The sequence below is a fragment of the Xiphophorus couchianus genome, chromosome 22 (genome assembly GCF_001444195.1).
Source record: "Xiphophorus couchianus chromosome 22, X_couchianus-1.0, whole genome shotgun sequence".
Classification (NCBI taxonomy): domain Eukaryota; kingdom Metazoa; phylum Chordata; class Actinopteri; order Cyprinodontiformes; family Poeciliidae; genus Xiphophorus; species Xiphophorus couchianus.
Window position 1 is genome coordinate 14,592,385 of NC_040249.1, and position 24,691 is coordinate 14,617,075.

The 24,691-nt window shown below is 38.0% G+C and overlaps 1 protein-coding gene across 4 annotated transcripts in view; it reads left to right on the top strand.

The window, feature by feature from the left end:
* The window catches only part of LOC114138417 (collagen alpha-1(XIX) chain), a 129,813-nt gene that overhangs the window by 39,129 nt on the left and 65,993 nt on the right, over positions 1-24,691 (top strand). For all 4 annotated transcript variants that reach the window (XM_028007646.1, XM_028007647.1, XM_028007649.1 and 1 more), the window contains exons 11-12: positions 4,963-4,989; positions 5,528-5,572. In XM_028007646.1, the coding sequence (XP_027863447.1) occupies positions 4,963-4,989; positions 5,528-5,572 (72 nt within the window). The remainder of the gene's footprint in view (positions 1-4,962; positions 4,990-5,527; positions 5,573-24,691) is intronic.

Genomic DNA, 24,691 nt, shown 5'->3' on the forward strand with positions numbered 1-24,691 from the left:
AACATAACAAAAAAATCTGTAATTAAGTGGTGGAGTAGTTAAAATTACTCTAAGATTATTAAACAGTATTCTCAATTCTGAACATGTTATTGAGAACACTCAAAACCCTCCTCCAAATATTTTAGTTTGTGGTTGAATACTATTTCATGACGCTGAATGCTCTTGTTATAGTCAGTAAAGTGGTAGTAGCTTTCAATGTTCCAGACAACAGAGAAATAAATATTTCGACTCGTTTTACGTTACTGAATTCTAAATATGGTTTTGTATCCTTCTGTGTGAAGGACATCTATAACTAAATCCTTTTACCTTCTCATTTCCAAGCTTCCAGCTAAGTACGAGCTACACAATATTGGCTTTTATTTTGATCTCTGCAGATCGGCTCACGAGTAAGAATACAGTTTACATTTGACTTTAAAATTGTGTAAAAAAGCAGGTGGCACACAGGAAAGTCCTGCACAGAAGCTGAAAGTGGATTTATAATCCATGTGTTCAAAACAAGCTGGTAGTCTGATGTAAAAATACAGCTTCTTCATTGTCAGTTCTCTGACATCAGTGGCATGCATTTGATTAACTGTTGTACAAATGTAGAAAGGGGGGAATTTTTTATTTTTATTTTTTCCTCTCCCTTTCTGTTCTGAAATTATTTTCCAGGTATGAGACAGGATGCTTCTTCTGTAATTAGTTGGTATAACCTGCTCTTTTATTCTCTCCCCTTGTTTTATTTTTTATACAGTAGTGTTGTTGTCTTTTCATATAATGCACCACATAATTGTAGGTGCATTGCACTGCCTGCCAGCCTTGAAGTTATAATGAGGTCCCTGTGAAGACAACAGAGAATCACAGGCTATTTTATCCTATTTTCTGGATGGAAGGTTGTGGGGAAGTGGCATGAAGGGGGCCTCTGTTTGTATTGAAACTGACAGAGGGAGGTAGCTTTGGAAGCATAAAGTAATGAGTCTTCTGAATATCTTATACCATGCATATTTTAGCTGTGACATTCATTTAGACAGAAAAATTGATATGAAGTAAATGCTGCCCACTCCCTTTTAACTTCCCCCTTTCTTTCAGAACACAGAAAGCAGGATATTGCCATTTGTGAAGTCTAAGATTTTGTAGTAACGCTGCTTACTGGACAGCAATAAAGTGGATTTATCTAAAAGACAGAAAAAGAAAAAAGGCACAACAATCTAGAAATCCAAAATGTGTTTGCATTGCTTATATTAATTTATCCTGGTGTCAAAAAGGCATCTCCTTCTTTTTCATAGTATGTTTTGTTGACAACCTGCTCTGCAGTCACCAAACAATGTTATCATACCTGTCTGCTGTTAATGCTTCAGAGCTTTTACATGATATAGCATGCTTGTGTTTATTTTAGGGCCCGCCACATTTAATAGCTCCAAACCACCTGCCAGTTGTCTGACAGTGCGACAGTCATCAGACATGCTTCATTTCGTGACATACTGTAAATACCAGTTAATGGTCCTCTACTGCACTGGAGCATGTGTTGAAAAATTACCTCTATGCATAGTCGATCTCATTTTAACTGACCTTCAGGTTTTGTCACAAACATGATGGATGGCCAATAGGTTGGATGTCAAATAGTTAAAAATGAACAGTATGGATTTAGCGGCATGTGATAAAGATGCTGCAAACTCATGCTATGATCTTCCTACACAGGGGGACGAAGGCCTGGCTGAAAACCCAGGACTGCCTGTAATTTCACACTGTTTCATTTACATCTCATTATGCTGGTTTATGTATGTAAGGTCATTCAACACAACTTATGAGGTTGTAATGGACACACAAAAGTATGACCTGAAATGGTTAGACAGAGCTTCGTAAACATCACGGCACTTTGGCAGATCAGGAACTGATTGTGGAGTTAAAACATCTGGTGATGGGAAGTGAGGCGTCAGCTGAGGTGGCTCTGTGTCACATTACCAGTGCCTTGGAAGGGTTCAAACAAGGAGCAGATAGGAAAAGGGGCTCAGAAGGCCTTCTCACTCGGGCCAGAAAGAATAGGGATGAGCAGCCAGGCGGGAAGAGTTCAGCTCCAAAGCCCTGAGTGAGAGGTGGAGAGTGACAGGTAGTCACTGGCTGTTTCTTACATGGGTAAAACGTGCTCTCTCTGGGCTGGTGCCTTCTTCTGCACACCTACTGTATTTTTCACCCTTGTAATTAGACTGACTTGTGTTGTTACTCTGGTCATGTAAAATTTAACAGTTGACATAGTTCAATGAACATACACTGACATTGGTTGTTCATAACCCTTGAACTTGTCCACATTCTGTCATATTACAACCGTCAACTTCAGTTTGTATTAATAGAATTTCATGTGATATATAAACATAAGTAACTGCATATTTGTGAAGTGGAGAAACGAAAAGGATAAGTGATTTTCAAATATTTTTGCAAATAAAAAATCTGAGATTCAGGCAGGCATTGAATCCACCTCTCAATTTTTAGTTACCTTTGTTGGTGTTTATTGTAACATAATTCAGACACAGTTAGGTTGAACTGAAAGTGTCTGAAAAACATTTTCAAGGTTTGCCAGTTGTATTTAGTTCTGGACTGGTGAGAGTCTGAGCAGTTTTCCAGCTTGTTAGTTTTTAATATTTTTTGGGGAATTAGAGAGTATTCTTTAACATTGCTCTAAACACATAACCGTCTATTTACTAATGATGTGACTTCTGAAGGCAATTGGTTTTCTTTGGAGGTATCAGGGAACTAAATATGCATACTGTCACACTGGCACACCGATTCTTATTTAAAACAAATTGAAAAATTCTTAGTTGCATCACTTTGTGTTGGTCTGTAACATAAAATTCCAAGATGCATTGACGTTTGTGGATGTAATGTGACTTTCGTTTGAAATCTGAGATTATGAGGCAGTATGAAAACTTTTGCAAGGGACTTGATATGTATCCCTATGTTCCCATCAACACTTTTAACAAATGTGTCGACACAGATGCAAAAAGTAAATGCTCTCAATGGATTCAGATCAGAGAGTTGAAGGCTGCTGCAGATTAAAGGTGTTCTGTGGGTGGGTAGTTAATTATGTGCACATCATGAGGGGATGAGCCTATCAGTTTAAATCAACACTGCAGGGATATATGAAAAAAAACACAGTCCCTCTGCTGCTGACTTGCTCCTTTTATGTCGCCAAAATGCTTACGATTTCCACAGACCTCTGCCACCATTCATTAGCTACACTCTCATGCTAATTTTATTTAACAAGCAAAGTAACAAGCATTCCCTGACAGGCAAATGCAGTTTTAGCTAACTTTCTCACATTACGGCAGTAAATGAGTTGGTGAGCCTATGCAGAAAATGTTGAAGGTAGGCTATTAAAATGCTGACTTGCTGTTAGAGCAGTTGTATTGTACTGCTTGTTGCTTGAGGTCAAACCGAGAGCACGATCTGACTAGAGGAGAATATGATGATTTATTAACAAAACAACTGCTGAAAGACTGAGGCATATTTAATTTAAAGCATCACAGGTCACAGCTGTCTTTTTTTCATAGATGAATCAGCAAAATCTTTTGGGTTGTCTGCCATCTTGTGCTGTTTGTTTCTTTCTCCCTCATTACTTTGCAAAAGCAACTGACTCACATGAAACGTTTTTATAAGGGTGTATTTGGAAAATCAGCCGTGTGTGTGTGACTTTTGCCCACTGAAAGAATGAAGAATTGTCTAGCAGAAATTGGAAAGTGGACACATGAAGTTCATGGTCTTGTATTTACTCTGCAGCCTGGGGGGTTGATGACTCTGCATTCTCTCCCAAGCTCATACCCAGCAAGGTATGAGGAGAGACTGTTATAGACTTGGCTCTCTTCATATCAACCTGGTCAAGGAAAATGACCTCATTACCCTTCATATTATTTGTATGTAATACATGTTGATATTTTTATCTGAATAAAAGCATTTTAATTGTTAATATTTGCTTAAATTTTGGGCTAGAAATTACTGCCTCAAGGTTTTAAGCAGTGTCTTGCAAAAATATTCATACCATTTAAATTTTTCCATGTATAGAAAATGCTAAGATTTACGCCATTCCATTGTAGCTCTGATTGCATGTTCAGGGTTGCTGTTCCGCATAAAGCTGACCTCCTGCTCCAGTTTTTGTCTTTTGTAGCGTCTGACAGATTTTCCTCTTGGATTTTTTTTTATTTAGCTCCATCTAACTTACCATCACATTTGACCAGCTTCCTTGTCCTTGCTCAAGAAAATTATCCCCTCAGCATAATGCTGCCACCAACATATTTCTCAATGAAGATGGTATATTTAGAATCATGCAAAGTGTTAGTTTTCCACCAGAATCAGATAATTTTTTTTGCATGGAGGCAAAAAGGTTTAACTTTGGTGTCTTCTGAAATAACATTTTACTGAAATTTTATCATAAATTTGACTGGGGAATAGATGATCAACTAAAATGGGTCTGATGGTTTTACAATATCCTGTTTTTTGTTGCCATTTTCAGAGGATGGAGTGAACAGTGATTAATGCGATGTTCAAAATAGTGGATATTGTTCTATAGCTAACCCAACTTTGAACTTTGCTACATTGTCTCACCCCAACTGAGTTGGAGTGTTCATTTGTCTTGTATTACTAAAAACAAATTACTGAAATTTCAGAGTAATAGGAATAAGATTTGTATTTTGATCTTGGTGTAATACTTATTTCTATTAAGATTTTGAAAAGTATTAATTTCTTTCTTTACTTTAGCCCACTGTGTGCAAACACACATATTCAGTGGTGTATGAACCACATACAATGGGTTCATACAACACATACAGTCCAAAAGAATTTGTTAGTGTGCATCATTGTAACATGACAAGATGTGGAGAATTTTTAGTGTCATGAATACTTCTGCAATGCACTTTTTCTAAGTTGTTTTCAAATAGTTTTGAGCTCATGCTTTTGTTTTCTTGTAAATAACAAGTTTTAATTTAACTCTTTCAGGGCCCTCGAGGAGATAAAGGAGAAAAGGTAAAATCGAGATCCACACTTTAAAAAAACATGCCAACAAATGATTGTTTTTCTTGCTGAACAAAGTTCTCCTGGCATGTTTTCTCTTCCAGTCATCTATTAGGTTGGACAAGAAACTATTGAATCACCATATGCACTCTGCAACAAGAACATAAACTCAGAATACACCTTGATTAGGTTGCTAATAGTTTTTTTTATCTGGATACTTTATAGAGTAATGGAATGAAGCCCTGATCAACTGAGGCTGCAAATTGCCTATTAAGGAGATATTGGAGAAGTCACCTAGAAGCTATTCAAGTATTGAAACTACAACTTTACATACTCCTTCCTACCTATGCACTTAATTTTAACCAAACTAATTCTTTTGTTATCCGTTGAGTTAACTTGAATCTTAATGTTACAAATAAACTCCATTGGCCTGCTGACAACTTGCATTGCAGACTTCAGCTCGTGTCAGACTTCACGAGATGCAAAACAAAGTCTCTGTAGATTGCTAAATATAGCATCTAATTCTCTATAATACATGTCCTTCCCCTAGGGATCAGCTGGAGAGCCGGGTCAGCCAGGCAAAGAGGGCAAGAGGGTGAGTAAACAGCGACAGTTAACCAGTTGTGTGGCCTGACTTGATCTTGCAATGACTAGGAGGTCTTAGCCTGCAGGAACAGCTACTGAGTGGCTGTTGTTGTATGTGACCCTTCATGGCAGTGGGCCTAAAAAAACAGGGACAAGTCCGTGAGGGCATGCTGTATGACAATTAATGAATGGGATCCATGGTCAAAGGGTCATGCACACACTCACAGTATGACTGGCAGCACACGTGGTGACGTCCCAGTGGGTAGCTCTGTTGGGTAGTATTAAGTTTCTAAAAGCTCGATTTGGAATAGACACAATGTCCGTGACTGATTCAATGGCTATATAATGTCATGTTTATTTATTTGTCACTTCTTAATGCAGTAAACGTGCTGCAGAATAAATGTGTCTGGCTTGCTAAATGATGTCTAAATGACACGGTGCCTCAAGTTCACGACTTAGATCCGAGTTGCATTTAAGCTACAAAGACTTCAGACTTGGCTTAGAGTCTCTCTCTAAAGACTCAGACTCAAATTCTGAGCCTTAAGTCTTATAAACCATTTGTACCTCCTCGTTAGTATAGTGTTGAGTATCCCCGCCTGTCACGCGGGAGACCGGGGTTTGATTCCCCGACGGGGAGTGAAGTTTGTTTCAGGTCCCTCTTGAAAATGAGATCTAGATCTCAACGGGGTTTACCTGATTAAATAAAGGAATAAACAATCTTTATCCAGTCTACGGTGTGAAGGTAAGTGCAGATGGTGTGAGTAAATAAATTTTTCTTGTCTCCTCTGAGTTAGATTATGGCATGAATAAAAGCTTGGTCATCATGGTTACACTGCACACATTACATACAGTTTAGGACCAAACCATTTGCACAAAGAAACAACCACAAAGTTTGTTTCTGATTCCTTACATTAAAACATGGCGTGTCTAAAATTATTTATGCCCTTCGCAATAATCAGTAGAAAATTTTCATTGTCAATGCAGCCATAAACTATGAGCTCCAAGTCTTCACCCAAATTATTTATTCCCTCTACAGATTCTCAACCAGATTTAAGTCAGGACTTTGACTGGGGCACTCCAAAACTCTGATATCATTTCTAGTGAAAATAAAATGTTGGTTAAATTAAAAGATTAGTTTGAATTTAAATGTACCATAGGCATGAATACTTTTTAGCTTAACTGTGTGGCTCTCTGCAATCATTCTGGATCATTTGTGTCAGTAAAAGACTTTAATGGTTGCTTCTAAGTTTATCTGTTTTATTTAATGATACCATCAAGCAAGTATTCACAGCGAGTCCGAGCTCTTACAGAAATGCACCCATTATCCTGTTAACGGTTACTTTTGATTTATTTCCCAGGGACTTTCAAGGACATTGAGCTGTTATTGGCTTATAACAATCTCTTCATATATAGCATACATAGCATCATAATTCTGACCACAAACCATGTCTTTAATAACTTTTGGGCATTTTGAAAATAGCTCTGCAGGTTTGTGAAACAGACATCATTACAAATTAATCAAATTTGAACAAGTCTATTAGTCTATTCAAAGGGATTTAATATTAATAGAGTGAACATGAAATTATGGTGGCATGTAGAATATTTTTGTTTGACCTAACAGCAGACAAGAATTTGGGGATGGGGTGGAAAATGTCTTTCTAAAATAATAATAAAATATGAGCTCTGTAGTTTTGGTTGTCCTACATAGAATGGTTATAAAACAGAAGAAAATATTGCTGCAAAATATAAAATCCACATGAGAGCTTTAGCGCAACCGCAAGTAGGTCAGGGAGATATTCATTTTATATCAAGCAAATATAAAACGAACTTCATGAATTCGATGGCAGTCGGCTCAAAGCATGTAGATACGTGTTTGTCATGAATTTTGCCCTTCTTAACCAGAATATGTCTCTTAACATTGTGTTGAATGATCAGCTGTGCTTTTTTCCTCAATGGATCATTTCACTGAAGGAAGTTACTGAATCTGTTGTAGCTGAAGTTATTCCCATAGAAAATAAGTGAGCGCAGATGTTTTGATACTATTGTCTCCACATCATTAGTCATATTGCTTTTTAACACATAACCCTGCCTGAGAAGAGGCTGGGATATGTTCTGAAATACATCTTGATGATGAAATTCAAAACATAACTGCATGAAAGAAGAAAGAATGCTACTCTTACTAATGTTGTACCCTCTTGGTTTCCCTTTTTATTTTACCATACACATTTCTTTGAAGAGTTGATAGGTAAATAGCTACAAGGCATTTAAGAGTCAATTCCAGATTTTGTTCTGTTGTTGCTGCTGAAGACACAGTTCTGATCTATTAATACCTCATCTTTGATGGTTGGCTGACTTCGTCGTGACTGTTAATGTACTAAGGTTTCTGCTTATTCTTAGCTCCAAGAGTCACATGGAGTCCAGTTTGTTGACCACTGTGTGTTTCTGCAGTCTGACAACCTATTTTAGGAAGGAGGGGGCACGTATCATTATCAGAGCCTCTCACCCAATTAGCAATTCTTGGCCATGCCTGCATCTTATTGGTTTTGCAAAGAGCTACAGCTGCTATACAACTGATGCAGAAAGACTTGATGCAGAAGGACTGCTCTATATCCTTCATGGAATAGCCGGGAGTGAAAAGCTTTCACAAAGTCTTAGATTCAAGCCTGACCATCTCTCAAACTGTCCGCTTTAATTTATTGTTGAGCAAAATACGACCACTCTAAGCCATCTAGATTTACTTCAAGGAGATGTGGAGGACATTGTCGTTGGGAGAAGAGGAATGATGCCATTTTCTCGGATCCTTCTCCAAAGCTTAAAGCAACATATGCAACAGAGAATATCAAGGGTAATCACCCAAACCCATCTGCAACCCTGTAACTAATATCCACAGAATCTTGATCTTGTCTTATTACCTTGATCGATGTCTGGTCAAGTTTTTCAGGGTGACAACCATGACAAGTAATTAATGGGAATGTGTTCCCACATTGCACATTTCCATTAGTGATAATGTGAATGTGCTTGGTTCTGCCTAATCTGGGCAGCATTGACACAGAATGGTAGGCCAAGAGTAGGACTCTGGGATTCAGAGGCCCATTATAGCCAATCAAAAGGGAAGACGGGGATCGTTGGTAAAAATGATATGTCCCTTGTGCTGTCTGGTGAGCTGAAATATTCATCACACTCAGTAATGATGTTCTAAGCTCAGTGTTGTCATTGTACGCTGGCTCTGCTCCATACTGATGGTGGAGGTGAAAGACAAGCATGCTAAACAGTTTTTGTTTAGTCACTTGGAAAGCCAAGTATTAGGTATGCTCATTCAGGGTGAATGGCAGAGAAGTGCCTGTCTGCATCACAACAGTGTGAGCATGTTGAAGTTCTGTACACATACAAAAGTAATGTGCATTTTGTGCCAGGGAGCATTACAAAAGTGACAAATTACATAATTTTACTCGCTCAAAATAGGACTGAAAACCTACACAGTGCACACACTGCTTCCTTAATGCTGAAGTACATGGGAACGCCTCTACGGGCTTGGCTTATTCATGTTGTGCCAAGACTTCCCAGCATACACTACTTCTGTAGCTGGCATAAAGCAGTGAGTGGGTTCAGTACAGTCACTGGGATCATACCTAAGAACGTTAGTAGGTTCCTTCTGGATTATGAATCACTTTGAAAATTCAAATTATCAGAGCATATCTTGGAACTTTAACATTAAGCTTTATTTGCTGGGTTTTAGTAAGTTGCAATAATGTTCTTACAACACTTTACCTCAAGCATTCAAAATATTATCCTATTTCTCTAAAGGACCTTCTGACCTATGGCTTAAGAAGTCAGCAAATTCATATCTGTCTAAGCTGAGGTTCAATGCAATGTGAGGTATTTGCTGACATGTTCCCCTTTTGAATATTTTAATGACAAAACACACATGAAAAGTCATTCTGCCCTTTCACAAACTAGGTGCTTTGCTTTAAAATGAGTAGGTTGTAATTATTAATGATGAGTGTTATAGCAGCAGACTATGCTCAATTCTGGTTTTTCAAAGAGATGAGGCACATCTAACCAGGTCACATCACACTGGCAGGCAGGAAGGATGAGCAAAAGCCATAGCTTCTCTTTTAATGCTGTTTCACAGTGATTGTCAATGTAAAGACAATCACTGTCTTTACAGTGACTTAAGACTTAAGACTGTTCAAACAAAAACCCAGATTTGCTCAACCAAATCTATAAATTACCAAATTATATAATATTACTTGTTTTAAAATGGATTTCATTCAATTCCTATCGTAATTCAGACATATTTTGAAATCAAAATGGCTAAAAATAATATGTGGTCTTGGTATATGTTAACTTTTGCTTTCATTCTCTATACAAAAATGATTCCATATTTTGAGAATCACATATTTATGTGTTAAAACCCAAGAAGTGACTGAACTTGCAGAGTGTTATAGACATTACTGAAAGTCTGAAACCCCTCTCTAAATGGTCTCTTCTTTGTTAAGGTGCCATAGAATTATGCTTTGGACAATGTACACAGTTGACAGATGAGCTGCACAGCCTCTTATTAGACTGCGGGGTAGAGACAATGAAAAAAAAAACAGACAAGAAGGAAGGAGCTTCTGTTCTGCTTATAGACATAATTCTTCAAATTAATAATGAAGCTAAGGCCTTTTCCTTTTCATCTATTTATTCCCTAATATATTCAGATTTAACAAACCATTTTTTTTACTTTATCTTTAAAGGACGTACAGCTTAACACAGTTGGTAAAAAGTAGCTGGGTTTTTGGCTAGTGGCTGCTCATGGAGCACCATGGAGGTGACTTTTGTGAGGTTATGAGGTGTGTTCAGTCTGCTGTGAATAATTCACATTCTTTGCTGCAGAGTTTTTATTGAGTGAGTCGTGACATTTTCCATTATTACGACTGTCCAGCTGTGTCTGAATACCTCGTGTTTGTTTCACAGAATAAAAAAGGTTAAAAGGCCTAGAATATGTTGCTAGCTAGGTAATACAAAACACAGAGGAAGAAGCCACTAAAGGTCAGCCGAACTGTGGGAGGAAACGTTTCCTACAAAAATGTGCCACATCAATGATAATTATCGGAGAAACATTACAGAGACGGACTGTGAGAAATGACAGGCTTTTGATTTTACTAACAGGTGATTTATTCTGTGTGGAATCAGTTCTCCTTTTCTGTCTTCCTGCATTAGAGCCACCATGGTTACTAATTATAGTGTCCAACACAGCAATTACTCACTTCCAAGTCACTATGTGCTTTCACGTCTATTGTTCCCTTTGAAATTATATATGACTAACTGTGAAAAGGGTTTTTAAGGCAATGCTTTTTTTCACAGAGATATAGTGGCAATGAGTACAAACATTGCACTGAACGAGAAATACGTGTGAATTTAACTGCCAATTTAACAGCCAATCCAAGGTTGTATGGGACCCCAAGCAGAATTTCATATCGGGGCCCACTTCCAGTTAAACATTTATTATATGCTCAGAGTCAAGGAGGATGGCCAAAGTTTGTTGTTTTGTTCACATGCAACAAAGACAAAATGGGAGTTTAACCTTTGGAGGATGGAGGGAATGCATTTATTCAAGTCTGTGGTAATATATTCTAGAAATACATTTTAAACATTGTCCGGCATTGTATCTATTGAAAAAAGGGAAAATACCTTGTGGTGTAAGAGTTATGATAACTCAACTTTTGTGGGGGTTCCATTCAACGAGTACTTTTGTTAAAAAATTCCTGCATGAATTCAAGTACTCTGAGGCCCTTAGGCCAGCAGGAGGTATTGAACAGTCACAGAATATGCTCTTAACTTCAACTGGCTCTATCTCATGTTGTCTTACTGGTTACTTCAACACAAATGCTTCAGTAAATCTAGTAATCTAGACCAGTCAAACACATAGAGACATAGAGACCTTTAAACCACCTCATAGGAGGTGGTCTGCGACAGACTGGCGACCTGTCCAGGGTGTACCCCGCCTCTCGCCCGGAACGTAGCTGGAGATGGGCACCAGCTACCCTCCCGACCCCATTGGGGACAAGGGTGAACAGACAATGGATGGATGGATGGATGGATAGGAGGTGGTTTAAAGATATTTCTTTCAGTCAGTTTTAATAGAAAACAACTGTGTATTTTCGAACTTCACTTCTAATCAATTGACATACACGTGCTGCTACTATTTTAAAATGATTTCCTAGAAATATTCCTCATTAATTTACATCACAAACGGTTGATCAGAAACACTTTGTTATTCCTTTGTGTCTGAAAAATCTTAGAATTTGAGTAATGTCAACAGCAGCTGTTGAGGCTCTTTGAAGTTGCATCGATTTGATCTGTCAAAACAGTAGGGAAGATGGCCTGTCTCATGCCTGCTTGGTGATTGGACTGGTCTACTTCTTGACAGAAGAGAGAGGTAATTTCCATCTTTTGGAGGAAATTGAGATGTTTACATTTTTCATGTGTGCTCTGAAGTGAATGACAGAGACAGCTTTCTATATGTCCTAACCTCAGCCCTGGTTTCCACCCCCTCCCCCCCCCCCCCCCCGTATTCACCACTTTCACTCTTTTAATGAGACATTTCAAAAGTTGTTTGCCCTGTAGATACAAATTAAAGTAAATGTGGCCTCCAAAGCACTATGTATTTGTAAACTTAAGAGATTTATTTTTCTTTTGTGTCAAACAAAAGAAAATGAAAGTTTAACTTGGCACCATTATCATATGGGTGCTTTCCTAGTTGGGTTTCTCTATGGTCAAGGCATTAGTGTCAGATGTGATACAATAACAATCATCTAACTTTAACCTAATGGTACGTATCCTCATTGTGCAGTTAATACATGTTGTCATTTAACCTAATTTGAAAGAGTATGCCACTCTCTGCAAATCACATGCATGCTCTAACTATAATGTAGATGCCTCTCCTCTGCAGGATGTAGCAAATGCTTTGAGATAATTAAGGCAGCACAGTATGGATGACATTCATATCATATCTAATGCACTTGACTGAGATTAATTTCGATGATCTACGCGTCTTTGGAGACGAGCGAGGGCTTTGGCAGTGATGGGGTGGAAGTAATGGCTGTAGTCCGGGAGCAATGGAACATTTGGCAGTGACTTCTTACTCTATAGGTGGAAGCAGATCTGAACCGTCGTTGTTGCAGGCTGTTGACCTCTATCAGAGCACCTGCAGTGCAAGATTATTAAGTAACGAGTCCCTGGTGAGAATACCAGCCTTCCTGCCAGAAGTTCGCCATGGGAGGCTGCTGTTGATTTTGGTGATACAGTAAATGCATAAAATAACAGCACCTTGATTGGAGCCAGATTCAGTCTCTTTTTTTTCCCTGCTTGTCTAATTAAGGATGCTGTGTAATGATGATCTACGTGTTTTTTTTGTTTGTTTTTTTATATATATACTTACACTTTATAAACACGAGAAGGTAAACTAGGATTCACATTTACAATAAAAATAACACTTTTTATGTCACATTACATACAAATCAAATACACTCACACAAACATTACCACATTATTGGTTTTATAGTGCATTCAAACTGTTATTACAACAACTGCTATTATGTTTGTGGAATAACCGAAAATAACCGTTTTTTTTTTCCTTTGGTGAGGAGGACCCTACTCTTCTTAGTAGGTTTTTAACACAGCCACAAAGGAAGGTGTTGGAGCATGGCTTGTTCAAGGTCAACAACAAACATCATTTCAATTAGTTTTGAGTCCTGACTAGGCCACTCTAAAACCTTAATTTTGCTTTCATTCACCACAAAGAGGTGAACTTGGGTAACTGACCTTCTGCCTTACCAAAATTCACCTCATCTTAATGCAGGAAACTGCAAGATATGCTCTTTCAGGGGTATAGCAGCCCCAAAACCAACACACTACCACTACAATGTTTTGGTATGAAGGTGAGATGGTTCATACTTTTTGGTATGAACTTGGTATGAAGGTGAGGTGGATATTGGTGAAGAAAGTATTTGTGTTCTCATTAGTCAGTAGTGGTTTTAACCTGGGAAATTTCACATGGTATCACTTTTGCCCAGTCAATTATAACAGATAACAGATAATTAGGGTTAGCGTTAGGGTTAGATGGATGAACGGATGGATGGATGGATGGATGGACGGACGGACGGACGGATTGATTGATGGATGGATCGATCAATCTTAATTCTGGCAATAACCCAGGTGGAAGTTAACAATGACAACAAACCAAAAATAAATGTCAATTACAGTTAATTTATAATTTAAAAAGTTGTAACTACATTTCCACATGCGGTCAATTACTCAGGTATTCTATGGGTTATAATGATTTTTATTATCCAAAACATTTAGCTGTTGCAAAAAGGCACAAACTAAAAAATCTGTAAGAGGACAAAACCTTTTCATAGCACTATATGCTTTAGTCTTATTTTTCTATAGAAATAGATGTGTAACAGCCCATTACTATACAAACAGCATGCTTTTTAAAGCAGTGTTTAAAGGCAGCTGCATGATGTAGATGTGTAGTTACAGTTTTGGCCTGACCTGCAGAAGCTCAATGACAGAGAAACACAGAGAGAAGAATTTACAGGTCAGCAGGGCTCACAGCTGAGACTTTATGGCAGGATTTTACACCCTTTGTGATTTTACAAGCCAGCAGAAGACTCATTAACCCTTTGCAGAACAAAGTAGAATAGGTTATTCTCCCCCTTTCTACACACATTCACATTGAGGAAAATCAGAGAGGCATGCTTTTGACACCTGTATTACACTACGAGGTAACACGTTTGCCCAGAGCACAAGGCAATTAATCTTGTCAATGTCAAGTGCATTGGGAGAGGGGATGAAACAAAGATTTGACCTGATTGGCTATGAAAAGGTCTCTCATTTGGGCCCTGTTGGGAGAGCAGAGGGTTACAGGGGAAAGCGTTTGGCACATGCAAGGACAGATGCACAAAGCTTTGATTTATCTGTCTGACTCTCGTCCCTCCCAGTGAGACAGAATTTTGCTACATCTATGAGTGTCCAGAATAAACATGCATTAATTGGCCAATTAATTACAGGGATGAATACAGAAGGCAAGACTTTAATTGGGCCACTTTGATTGCACCTTGGTTTGTGGCTTTTCTATATTTTCTGTGTATTTATGTTTGTGTGTGTGACTAAGTTGATGTGTGTTAGTTTAGGTGTGAAAAACTGATGCTCAACAAGGGGTAATGTAGGTCAACCCACCCTTTGAGTATTACATAGACCTGTTGTAGCTAGCCCAAACACAGCCCCTCACTCACACATCTACAGTCATTTTTCATGAGATAATTTTACCACATAAGCACGCAATGTATGGATTTGTCAGAATCCCATGTCAAACATGATAGGGTAAGCAAAACTGATTTTGAAATGTGCTGATATGTAAGAAATGGCCAAAGTTTTAATCAATCAGAACTAAGTTACCCTAAGCTGTTGAAAAATGCACAAAGAATACTCAAGAAGTAGTTAAATATATAATCCGAGGAAGAAATAAGTAAATAACATGCAAGTTATTGTAAGTAAGTGGGATGTAAGTAATATGCATGTATAATAACTTGTAAGTAAATTGGAATAGATAAGTAGATAGGAAAGCTGCCGTGTAGATCCAACCCGGCCCGAACTCGTAGACATTTTGTCCAGACCCAATCCGACCAGATTAATTCATTTTAATTAGAGGCATGAGTCCAAAATAAACCCAACATATCATTTTAATTAAGATTTTACTGCTTTTGTTCTTAGACCATTTTGTCGCTTGTTGTAACCGCAGGGTGAGTCAAGTGCAAATCATCTGGGATGTGAGATTGATAGGAGCAGAGCAGGGCGGGACCGCTTGCGTATTTATTGTGCAGTGTGCTGTGCTTAGTCTAATTAACTTCTGCACCTTACTTTTTTTTCTTTCCTCAACAGGGTAAGCTGCCTACTCCCGCCTACTTAGTAGGTAGATTAATACGACTTTGTATCATGCATTTTTGTCCAATTTTCTCTGTGCAAGATGGATTACAGGCTTATTAAACATGGCACATAAGCCTGACTTGAGCCCACATCAAGCAAATAACGTTAAATAGCGTTAAATAACATCGGACCCGACCCCGGCCTAATTTTGGGTCATACCTGTAAATTCTAAACCTAAAATAGATAAAACATAAATTGGTAGTACATGAATAAGAAATGCGCAATTAGGTAAATAAGCATACATGGAAGGAAGGAAGGAAAGAAGGAAGCAACTGATGGAGGGAGAGTAAGAGAGACAGTAAGAAAATGAGAAACGATTAATGAACTGGTGAGAAAATAATAAAAACATAAAACATAAAACATAAAACAAAAGAAGCACGTAATACCAAGTAATAAAAAGGGGAAAGTTGCACTTGAGCAAGTCCTTAAACAATAACAAATAGAATGCGTCTATATAAAATGCAGAATATAATTAACAACGTGTCTGGGAACCCCACAAGTTTTATGTTTACCATTTTTTTCTAAACAGCTTTAAAGCTGCCAAGGTCAGATCTGTCAGAGAGTCATGTGTCAAACACGGTCTGGTAAGCAAAACTGATTTAATGAAATATGTCAACATGCAGGAGGTGACTAGGCACAATTTTACTCATTCAAACTGTAGAACCTCAATGGCTTCAAGCTGTTAGGAAAGCACAAGCAATACTTTCAGTCACTCTAAAGAGAATCCATGGTTTTAAAATGTGAATACCTTCAAACAGACATTTTTGATCCTTGATGCTTTGATTGGAGCGAACCCCAAGTAAGCTCAGTCTGTGTCAGTCGTTTTCCCCCAAGTCAGTCAAGGGAGAGAGGAAGACACGAAAAGCTGAGTGTTGCATGGGAATAGGAAGCTGGATTGGGGGGAGAAGTAGCCCTGAACGCTGCAGAGCACAGAGGCGTGGTAGTGGGAGGCTGCATCACTTACAGCCCTGTTACAGCCTACCATCCATATTCTGATTTTTCACACTGTCATCCTGCCCTGCAACCAATTTAAATACATCCATCTGTGTCCACTTTAATGGAATGTAAGGGAGCAATGCATTGGTACTGACCTGATATCATACATATGGCACTGTATTGGACCTTTTTGTAATCTGTTTTGCTTGGTTATATGAAGCGTGAGACTTGCTGTGGACCACAGAATACATAGAGCGAGCACCCTGTGGATCCCTGACCTTAAATATTTGGTTTGTAATATGAATCAGGGTTTATTCAAAGTGCATTTTCTCTTCAGTTGTTAGATATTGTGGACATAAAACACTCTGTATTTGTAAACACAGGATGGGAGCAATCTGGTGTGTATGAATAGTATGGCCAAAAGTCCAGATGAGACTGTAAAACTGTGAAACAGCCAAGACTAATAACAGCATCCGTTTGGGAATGTGAACATTGAAAATGCCTCGCTGACCCAGTGAGGAGTCAATGCAATAGGCAACCAGCTTGCACTGAAACACTATGAAACGCTGTGCAGACATTCAGCTGATGGGTGGGTATTGAGCTCATAGTTAAATATAGATTTATCATCACTTCCTCACCACATAAAGATGCAAATTCATACAGTAAAGCAGCCTTCTTTCCACTCCTTAGGAGACGTTAAAGTCAATGAGCTCTTAAAACTCATGGCTGAGGATGTGGTAGAAACGTGGCTGTTGTAAAGAGCTGTATTCAGGCTCCCTTAGGACCTGTGTGGCTCAGTTTCTACAGACATCTACTGTCTGCGCTTCCTGTGTTTGCCTTTGGCTTCGGTGTTTGCACACTGTGTACTAGTTATTAGCAGGAGGTTTGCTGAAAATGCTCTGTAATGATTATTTTAACCAGCACTATGCTGCATTTTGTCGCTGTTTACCCTTGTACTATCACCTCTGTCCCCTGCTATTTTGTGATGGCTGAAAAGACATGTAATGCTGAATGGGAATTATTTTCTCACTTTCATACAGCTTCTTGTCTTGTGTTTATTTTCTTCTTCTTATCTTTGTAGGCCCTCAAAAAAATCTCCTTTACAGTATTCAGTCTTTAATTGCCAGACTGCCTAATTAGGGATGTTACCCAACACACATCATACATTCATGCATTGAGGACATCCATCCTCTCTCAAAGAGAGCCTACAGTCTCATCACTGGCTTTATACTCTCCCATGCACAAGATTTGTGATGAAACCAGTTTGCCATCTAGTGGCTCTTGTGCAAATAACTATTTTGTTGTACAGGGTCCGTGATTGAGTCTCTGTGAGGGGGAGCCTTCATGGAAAGCTTCAGCCAAGGGACTATAGGTGCAATCTTGGCCAGCTGAGCTGTGTCTTAAGTCGGCTGCAGTGTCAGGCATCTCTTTATACTTCCTTGAATATTTAGATGGCTGGGAGTTAAAGAGCGCATTGTGTGCCAGTCAGAATGGTGAAAAATGCTAAGCTGCATTTGAGACCCTGCCAGGCAGCTGTCGGCTTTGCCGTTCTCTTCCTGCCCCGGCCGCTCCTCTTAACCCTCAGTAAACAACTGGAACAAATCCTATTTTATTGCGGCTTTTACCAAGTGTGAGGGATCTCTGAAAGCTCCAGTGCCCAGGCTTTTTCTAAGATTGTGCAGTGTCCTAAGATGGCATTTAGGGAGCATACTCAGAAGTTGGAAATTTGCACTGTATGCCCCTAATTGTGTCTTTAATAACAAACAGGTGCAGTCGTGCTCTGTGTAGTGCATTTTGTGCCATTTCAAGCAATTGGTATGATCTATATTTACCTCAGAAGCACTGATAACAAATTTTTAAAAATGGCTTTGGTGAACATTTTGACAATGCACACTATGCTGGACTGTATAAACTTAGTCCTTTCACTAACTAATTATTAATTTATCATCATTAATGCCTAGACTGATTACAATGTACACACAAAAAACACTGCTGGGTTATTATTTAACCCAAATGGTTGGTCTTTTATTATGGAACGGAGGCTGGGTAAATTCAAACATACATTGAGCCAAAAAAATGTTTGCACAGCTTATTCTTTTTAACAGTCAGTTTTAAATACACAACCAACTAGTCAGATGTTAGTGAACACCTTGTACAAGAAGAAATAGAAAATAGTAACATAGTAAAGTTATGCTGAAAAGTAATCTTAATTTCAGGAATTTGTGTGACTTGAGTTCACACTAAATGAGTTTACTTGTCATAACAATAGCCTTTTACTTGCTACATTGTCACTGTTCATGTAAACTAGTGCTAGGTTTAAACATTCACATGGGCAATATTTTATACAGGGAATGTATATTTTATTGAGTGTGTGTTGTTATGCTCAATTACTTAATTGACTCTGCTAAGACTTTTGTCTTATCAGACATGTTGTGAATAATGTCAATATTTTTTCAGTCCGATTATTTCTCATACAAAGCAAATAATAAAAAAATATATTAATTTGAATCAAAATATTGGTTGTTGGTTATCTATGTCATGTCCTTTTCTTGCTAGTCCACTCTTTGGTAGTCTCAATGTTATACATTAGCAAATTTGACTCATTTTTGGGTGGACAATTTAGCTTACTGATGGTAATACTTGCTTGTGTTTCGATCATTACTCCAGCTCTGGCTCTGATGAACAGTTTTTTTTAATTGTATTTCTTAACTCCAAAAATTTGCTTTTTTCAGGAGCTGAAAGTAGTTTTATGGAGACAATCAATCTGTCAATATCTTGTGACCACTATTCTTTTAAAACTAGAGTTTAGTTTTTGATCTGCCTTACTTAAGAAAAAAAGCTGCAAAAATATTGATTGTCAACATTAATTAGCACCACACTCACACTTTCTTTAATCTTCCCAATGTTTGTTTTAACGTTAACCTTCTTAAATTTTAAGTAGGTCATTGCAGTTAACTCTTAAAACAAATACTATTTCAGAAGCCATTTTTACTCACTGTCAGTCTTTTAACATATTCAGATAGTGTTATCTGCACACTGCTTTACTATTTACAGCTTGTGTATATTATGCAGAAACAGGCTGACAGCAATTTTATTTAAAACAGCAGCAGTCAACGAAAAATATGATATTAAAGCATTTTTTGAGGGTATACTGTAATAAATTTTGTGTTTAATGTAGTTAGTGTACTGCACTGCCATCCTCTAGAAAATTTAAACTGTATATAATTCACTTGATGAGACATTAGATTCACACACTGATGTGGCACCAAGCTTGTGCTCTGGCAGAAGAGAGCCAATGAGATTGTTTATGGGACTTGTTAAAAACTGGTTCAAAACTTGATAAAAGCCCTAGTCCTGTTTAAGAACTGAACACATTTTGCACATTTTTGTATGATGTGACTGGTAACATCAACACTGACATTGCCTGAAATGAAAATAATAGTTTTTGTCTCTGTTTTTCCTGAAATCATTCTGTTTCTAGTCAGCTATTACTGGTTAGGATGCTGTCTTGAATTGGTTGTTCGTGTGTAAAACTGCAGCAAATGGTCCCAAGTTTTCACTGGGAACAGTGGCTCTGACCAAAGCCCAAAGAAGATTTGAAGCATCTGTAATGTATGTTTTAGATTTTCAGCCTCTTATAGTTTTGGAGCTAGCAAACATTTTAAACAGGGAGTAAACATTTGGACAGGCTGTGCAGTGGCAGCCGGTCTCTGTGTTTGTGCCTATTTTTGAGGGTTAAAAAATAAGTTCACATTTCTATTGCTTACATGTCTATATTTGAAGTTCAGTGTCTTTTGTAGCACAAGTAAGGAGTTATGACTTATTTGTCTCTCTGTAACATTATATCTCCTTTTGTTATATCAAAACATATTTCTTAGTCATTATATTGAAGTCCAAAATAATGTGAAAAGTTTACCACTTTAATTGTTACATATACTGTATTTTTTATCAAAGAAATACAGCAGCTGCTTATGAAGTAAGCAGTTATTTTTATAAACCCAGCACAAGAGTTCCACAAAAAGGCTCAGGTGGCTTTAAAATATGTCCCTGAAGGCAGGCAGGACTCGGTTCACTCAGAAAAATAGGGTGGCATATAGGTTTTTCAGTCGGGAAAAGAGCATATCTCCCAGAACACAAAGTCCAATTTTTGTTTTAGTGTCAGTAATTTGGCTTTCTGGAGGACACAAGCAGTTCAGCATAACATTTTGATGGGACTCAAATAGATCTCTCAAAGCAACATTTAGGAAAATCATTGCAAGTGTAGAATAATTATTGGGTTTTCTGGTATGCATTAGGGGTGAACATGGCCCTGTAGTGATCATTTCTCTGTGGCTCCTTTAGTTCTTGTGCTCACCCCAGTTGATAAGGTAATTTATCAGAATTAAATGGGTTTTAGTGATGCATCCGTCTCAGTGCTTCACATGAGAATTCCGTCCTCTGTTATGTTGTACTGCACCCAGCATGGATTGTACGATATGGAAAGTCTCAGGGAACATGTTGACATTTGGGATAAGGATTGGGAAGTCACCATAAAGGAGTGCCTCTGCTGTGTGTCACCATTGCTGTTGACTTTGCACTCAGATTGAGGCTTGTGTTGCAGGACTGAGCAGAGCCCCATGGCTGCCGTCTCCTTTATACTTTTCAATTCACCGCTGAGCTGGAGCCAAAGACTCGGATCCGTGTGGATTACACTGGAAGTTCAAACTCCTCGTCAGTTTACATGAGGCTGCTTTACTTTCTGCTCGGATCTGTGCCAACTGTAGCTTTAGCTTGCACTGTAATTGAATTAATTCTTGTGATCTGCATTTTCACTTTGGTTTGCAGGTTTTTATAGTGGAACAGATAAGTACTTTGTGAGAATGTGTGATTTAATTTTGATTTACGTAGACAGCTACTTCTGAAACTCTGACTCTTCCACTTTTCCCTCTTCCACAATCCCTCCACCTTTCTCCAAATCTCTTCCATCTCTTCAGCAATCATGTCCTTCCTTGCTTTTCTCCATCTCAACCTCCATCTAATCTACTGCAGTGACCTGAAGGAGGGCTTCACACTGTAGCACTCAAATAATAATCAAGCACTAGGATGTTGTCAAATTTATAGGACACTGAGCGTTGCATGGCAACAGAGATTGTCAGGGTGATTCAACAGACACTGGAGGTTGGGTGAAGAAAGAAAAAGGCTAAATGACAGAAAACAGGGGAAGGTAGGTGAGGTAACAAGAAAAACAGCAGACAGGAGAGAAGAAGGAAATCAGAATTTTAAAAAACAATCACATTCACAGAAGGAGTGATTAATAACTGAACAAAAAGCACATAATGAAATAAAGTTGAAGTTGTCTTTGCCATAAAATGACTCATAGACGGAAACTTCTTCCCTGTGGTAATGCGTGCTTTACCTTTTTGTCAAGTTTACTACAACCCCATGGATACTTTTACTTTGAAATTTTACACAAATGGAAAAATCTAATTTCTGATTAATTTCATTCTGACTCATTTCTTTATTTCAGAACTATCACACTGTCTGTTTTGAATCTTTCGATCATTGTAATGAAAATCAAATTTCATTTTTTATTTTATTTTTCATCCTTGTTGCCTAGTGACTGCAGCACTTTTCACCTTTCTTGAGACTTTCTAGTCATCATAAAAATAGTAATAGGTAAGCAAGTAAATAAATATACAAATAAGTAGTAAATTGACAAGCGGTTTTACATGAATGATAAAATATGTGATAAGTTATGAGTAAGAATATACATAAATAGGTAAGTAATTAAATAATATGGCAGTTAAGATAAGGAGTACATTAGTAAACATCTTATACGTAAATAATAACTAAGTGCATATTTTGGAATGAGGATGTCTGTTAAACAGAATTTAATAAAAAATTGTAAGTGAATAAAAAAATACTAAAGATCATTTGATTAATTATATGTGCAATAACTAAAGGTACAAGTACAAATAGATAATGTAAGTTAATCAAATTATGCTCTTCAAGTTCTTAAAAACACAAACTAGTGAAACACCTCTATATCAGGCAAGAACAACCTACATGTATGTCCTTTGGGCACTATTGGTTCTTGAGGCAAACTGCTGCGCTGAGCATCTTCTAATAACACGTTGTTGTTCCTTTCTTGACTATCTCAAAAGTCTGGATCTGTTTTGTCTACTTAAAGGTAACTATCCTTCTGCGTCACTGCCAGTTGTTTCAGTTTGGACAATCTGCTGAGTGCAAATAGCAATGACAGCTTGAAGCCCAATTTTTTTCTTCTCACCGTGTGCTCAGATTTATTTGAGATAACGTGCTACCTGGGGGTCTCCTTGTCAGTCTTACTCCAGTAGATTGCATTGTGTTGAAAATTATTCTCTGAGATGAGTCCAAAAATATTGAAATATTGTCTCATGTTCATCATATGAACATGAGATGAAGAGAAAGAAACAGCCAAATGCAAATTTGTAAATAAGATAAACACAACAAGCAGCCACAGCAATTTTACAACTTTTCCACAATGTTGTTAGGTGGTACAAAGATTTGGATTATCTACTGTAGTTCAACGCGTTAGTTCTAATTTGTCTTTAGTTAACGGATGGTCAAGTAAACCAATATAAATTCTTTGTAAAATATTTTTGTCTTTTTAACACTTTCCAGGTGTACAAGTCAATCTTTTTTAAAGAGGGATATGCAAGGAAATAGCTAACAACCCCCAAACTCCTCATTAAGAACCAAAGAAATTCAAATGTTCTCAAAAATGTAAGTAAGTTTCATAACGGTGAACCTTCGCTATTGATCTCAGTCCTCTTGATGAGAAATGGAGTACCACTTGTTCTTGTGATTGTATGTAAATAAATGAACATAAAATCAGTGTGTACTTTGGTGTTAAAAGAGATTTTAAGGGCAAGTGTTGGTAAATAATTCTGGAAATTGCATAATTCATGACCTACTTAGAATAATAGTCCATGAAATATTCATCAGGTAAATTACTTATGTGCCTACTCTGGTTTTGTTTTTTTGTTCAGAGGAGGAAAGGGCAGCAGTGGGGAATGAAGCAAGAAGACATTGTTTTCTGCTTCCTTTTCTCAACTATAGCAATGACTCAGAGCCTACCTGTTAATTATCACTGAAAGATGAAAAATCAAATAGTGTCTTGCCATTATCGTATCTTTTGAGAAAAAGACCTTGAACACAAAAAATTCTGTCTTAATGCGCATGTTACACCCACATGCATAAGCACCTACTGACTGAACACTGGCTTCCCGTTCTGACAGCTTTTGCGCCACAAACAGAGCAAAGCCTTCAAAGGGGCTACTCAGGTGTTTTATAATTGCAGCCATATGAAGTAAAAAGATTACACGGTTTAAAGATGCTGCTTCTACACATCAAGGCAATTTGACTTCTACAAGCACTTCACCCATTCGTGTTCACATTAAAGCCTCCATACTGAGGCATTAGAGGTGCATTAACACCACTGATCAAAAGATGGTGGTCAGGGCTTTGTTGGTACATCAAACAGCAGGAGAAAGAGGAAAGGAGGTAATTTCAGAGAGAAGTCACACATGGTCTGTGTTGTGTTATTAGGGTTAATATTTGCATTACTACACCTTGCTTTCTTCCTTTGCCATAATCCTGGTATCTCTGGACTACAAACATAAAAGTACACATGCAGCCTAGTAACTTGAGCACACATGCAAACAGATGATTAAAAGAAGTAGCTTTCGCTGAGGAGAAATTCCTTCCCTCGTCTTTGTTGCAGGCAATCGTACATGTCAAGTTTGACCCAGTTAATCAAAGTGTGCATATGGAGTGTCAGAGGAAAGATTCGGGGGCGTCACTTTTTGATTCTCAACTTTTCTTTCAGCAGCCAGAAAGCTTAGCTTTCCACAGATCCACACTCCAGCTAACTCTGCAGAGGAAAGAAGTGTTTTTGCGTCACTCGCAATAACACATACAGTAGCAGAGAAACACAGATGATGAAACCCATACTAGAAAGAGGTAATGGCATTTAGCCCCGGTAAAGGCCTGTGTGGTGCATCAGGCTTTTGCCATTCATTTGTTTAGTGGATTGATACTGATTGCAGTTAATTTTACAAACTTCTTGCCATCTAAAGTTCCTGGAACCTCTCCTGTCTGATCCAACTATTCTCTGCTCCTGCAGAGCTGTGCAGAAATACACGGAGAGTTATCTTTGCACATGCACACAATCTGTTGATGTAACCACTCACTTGGC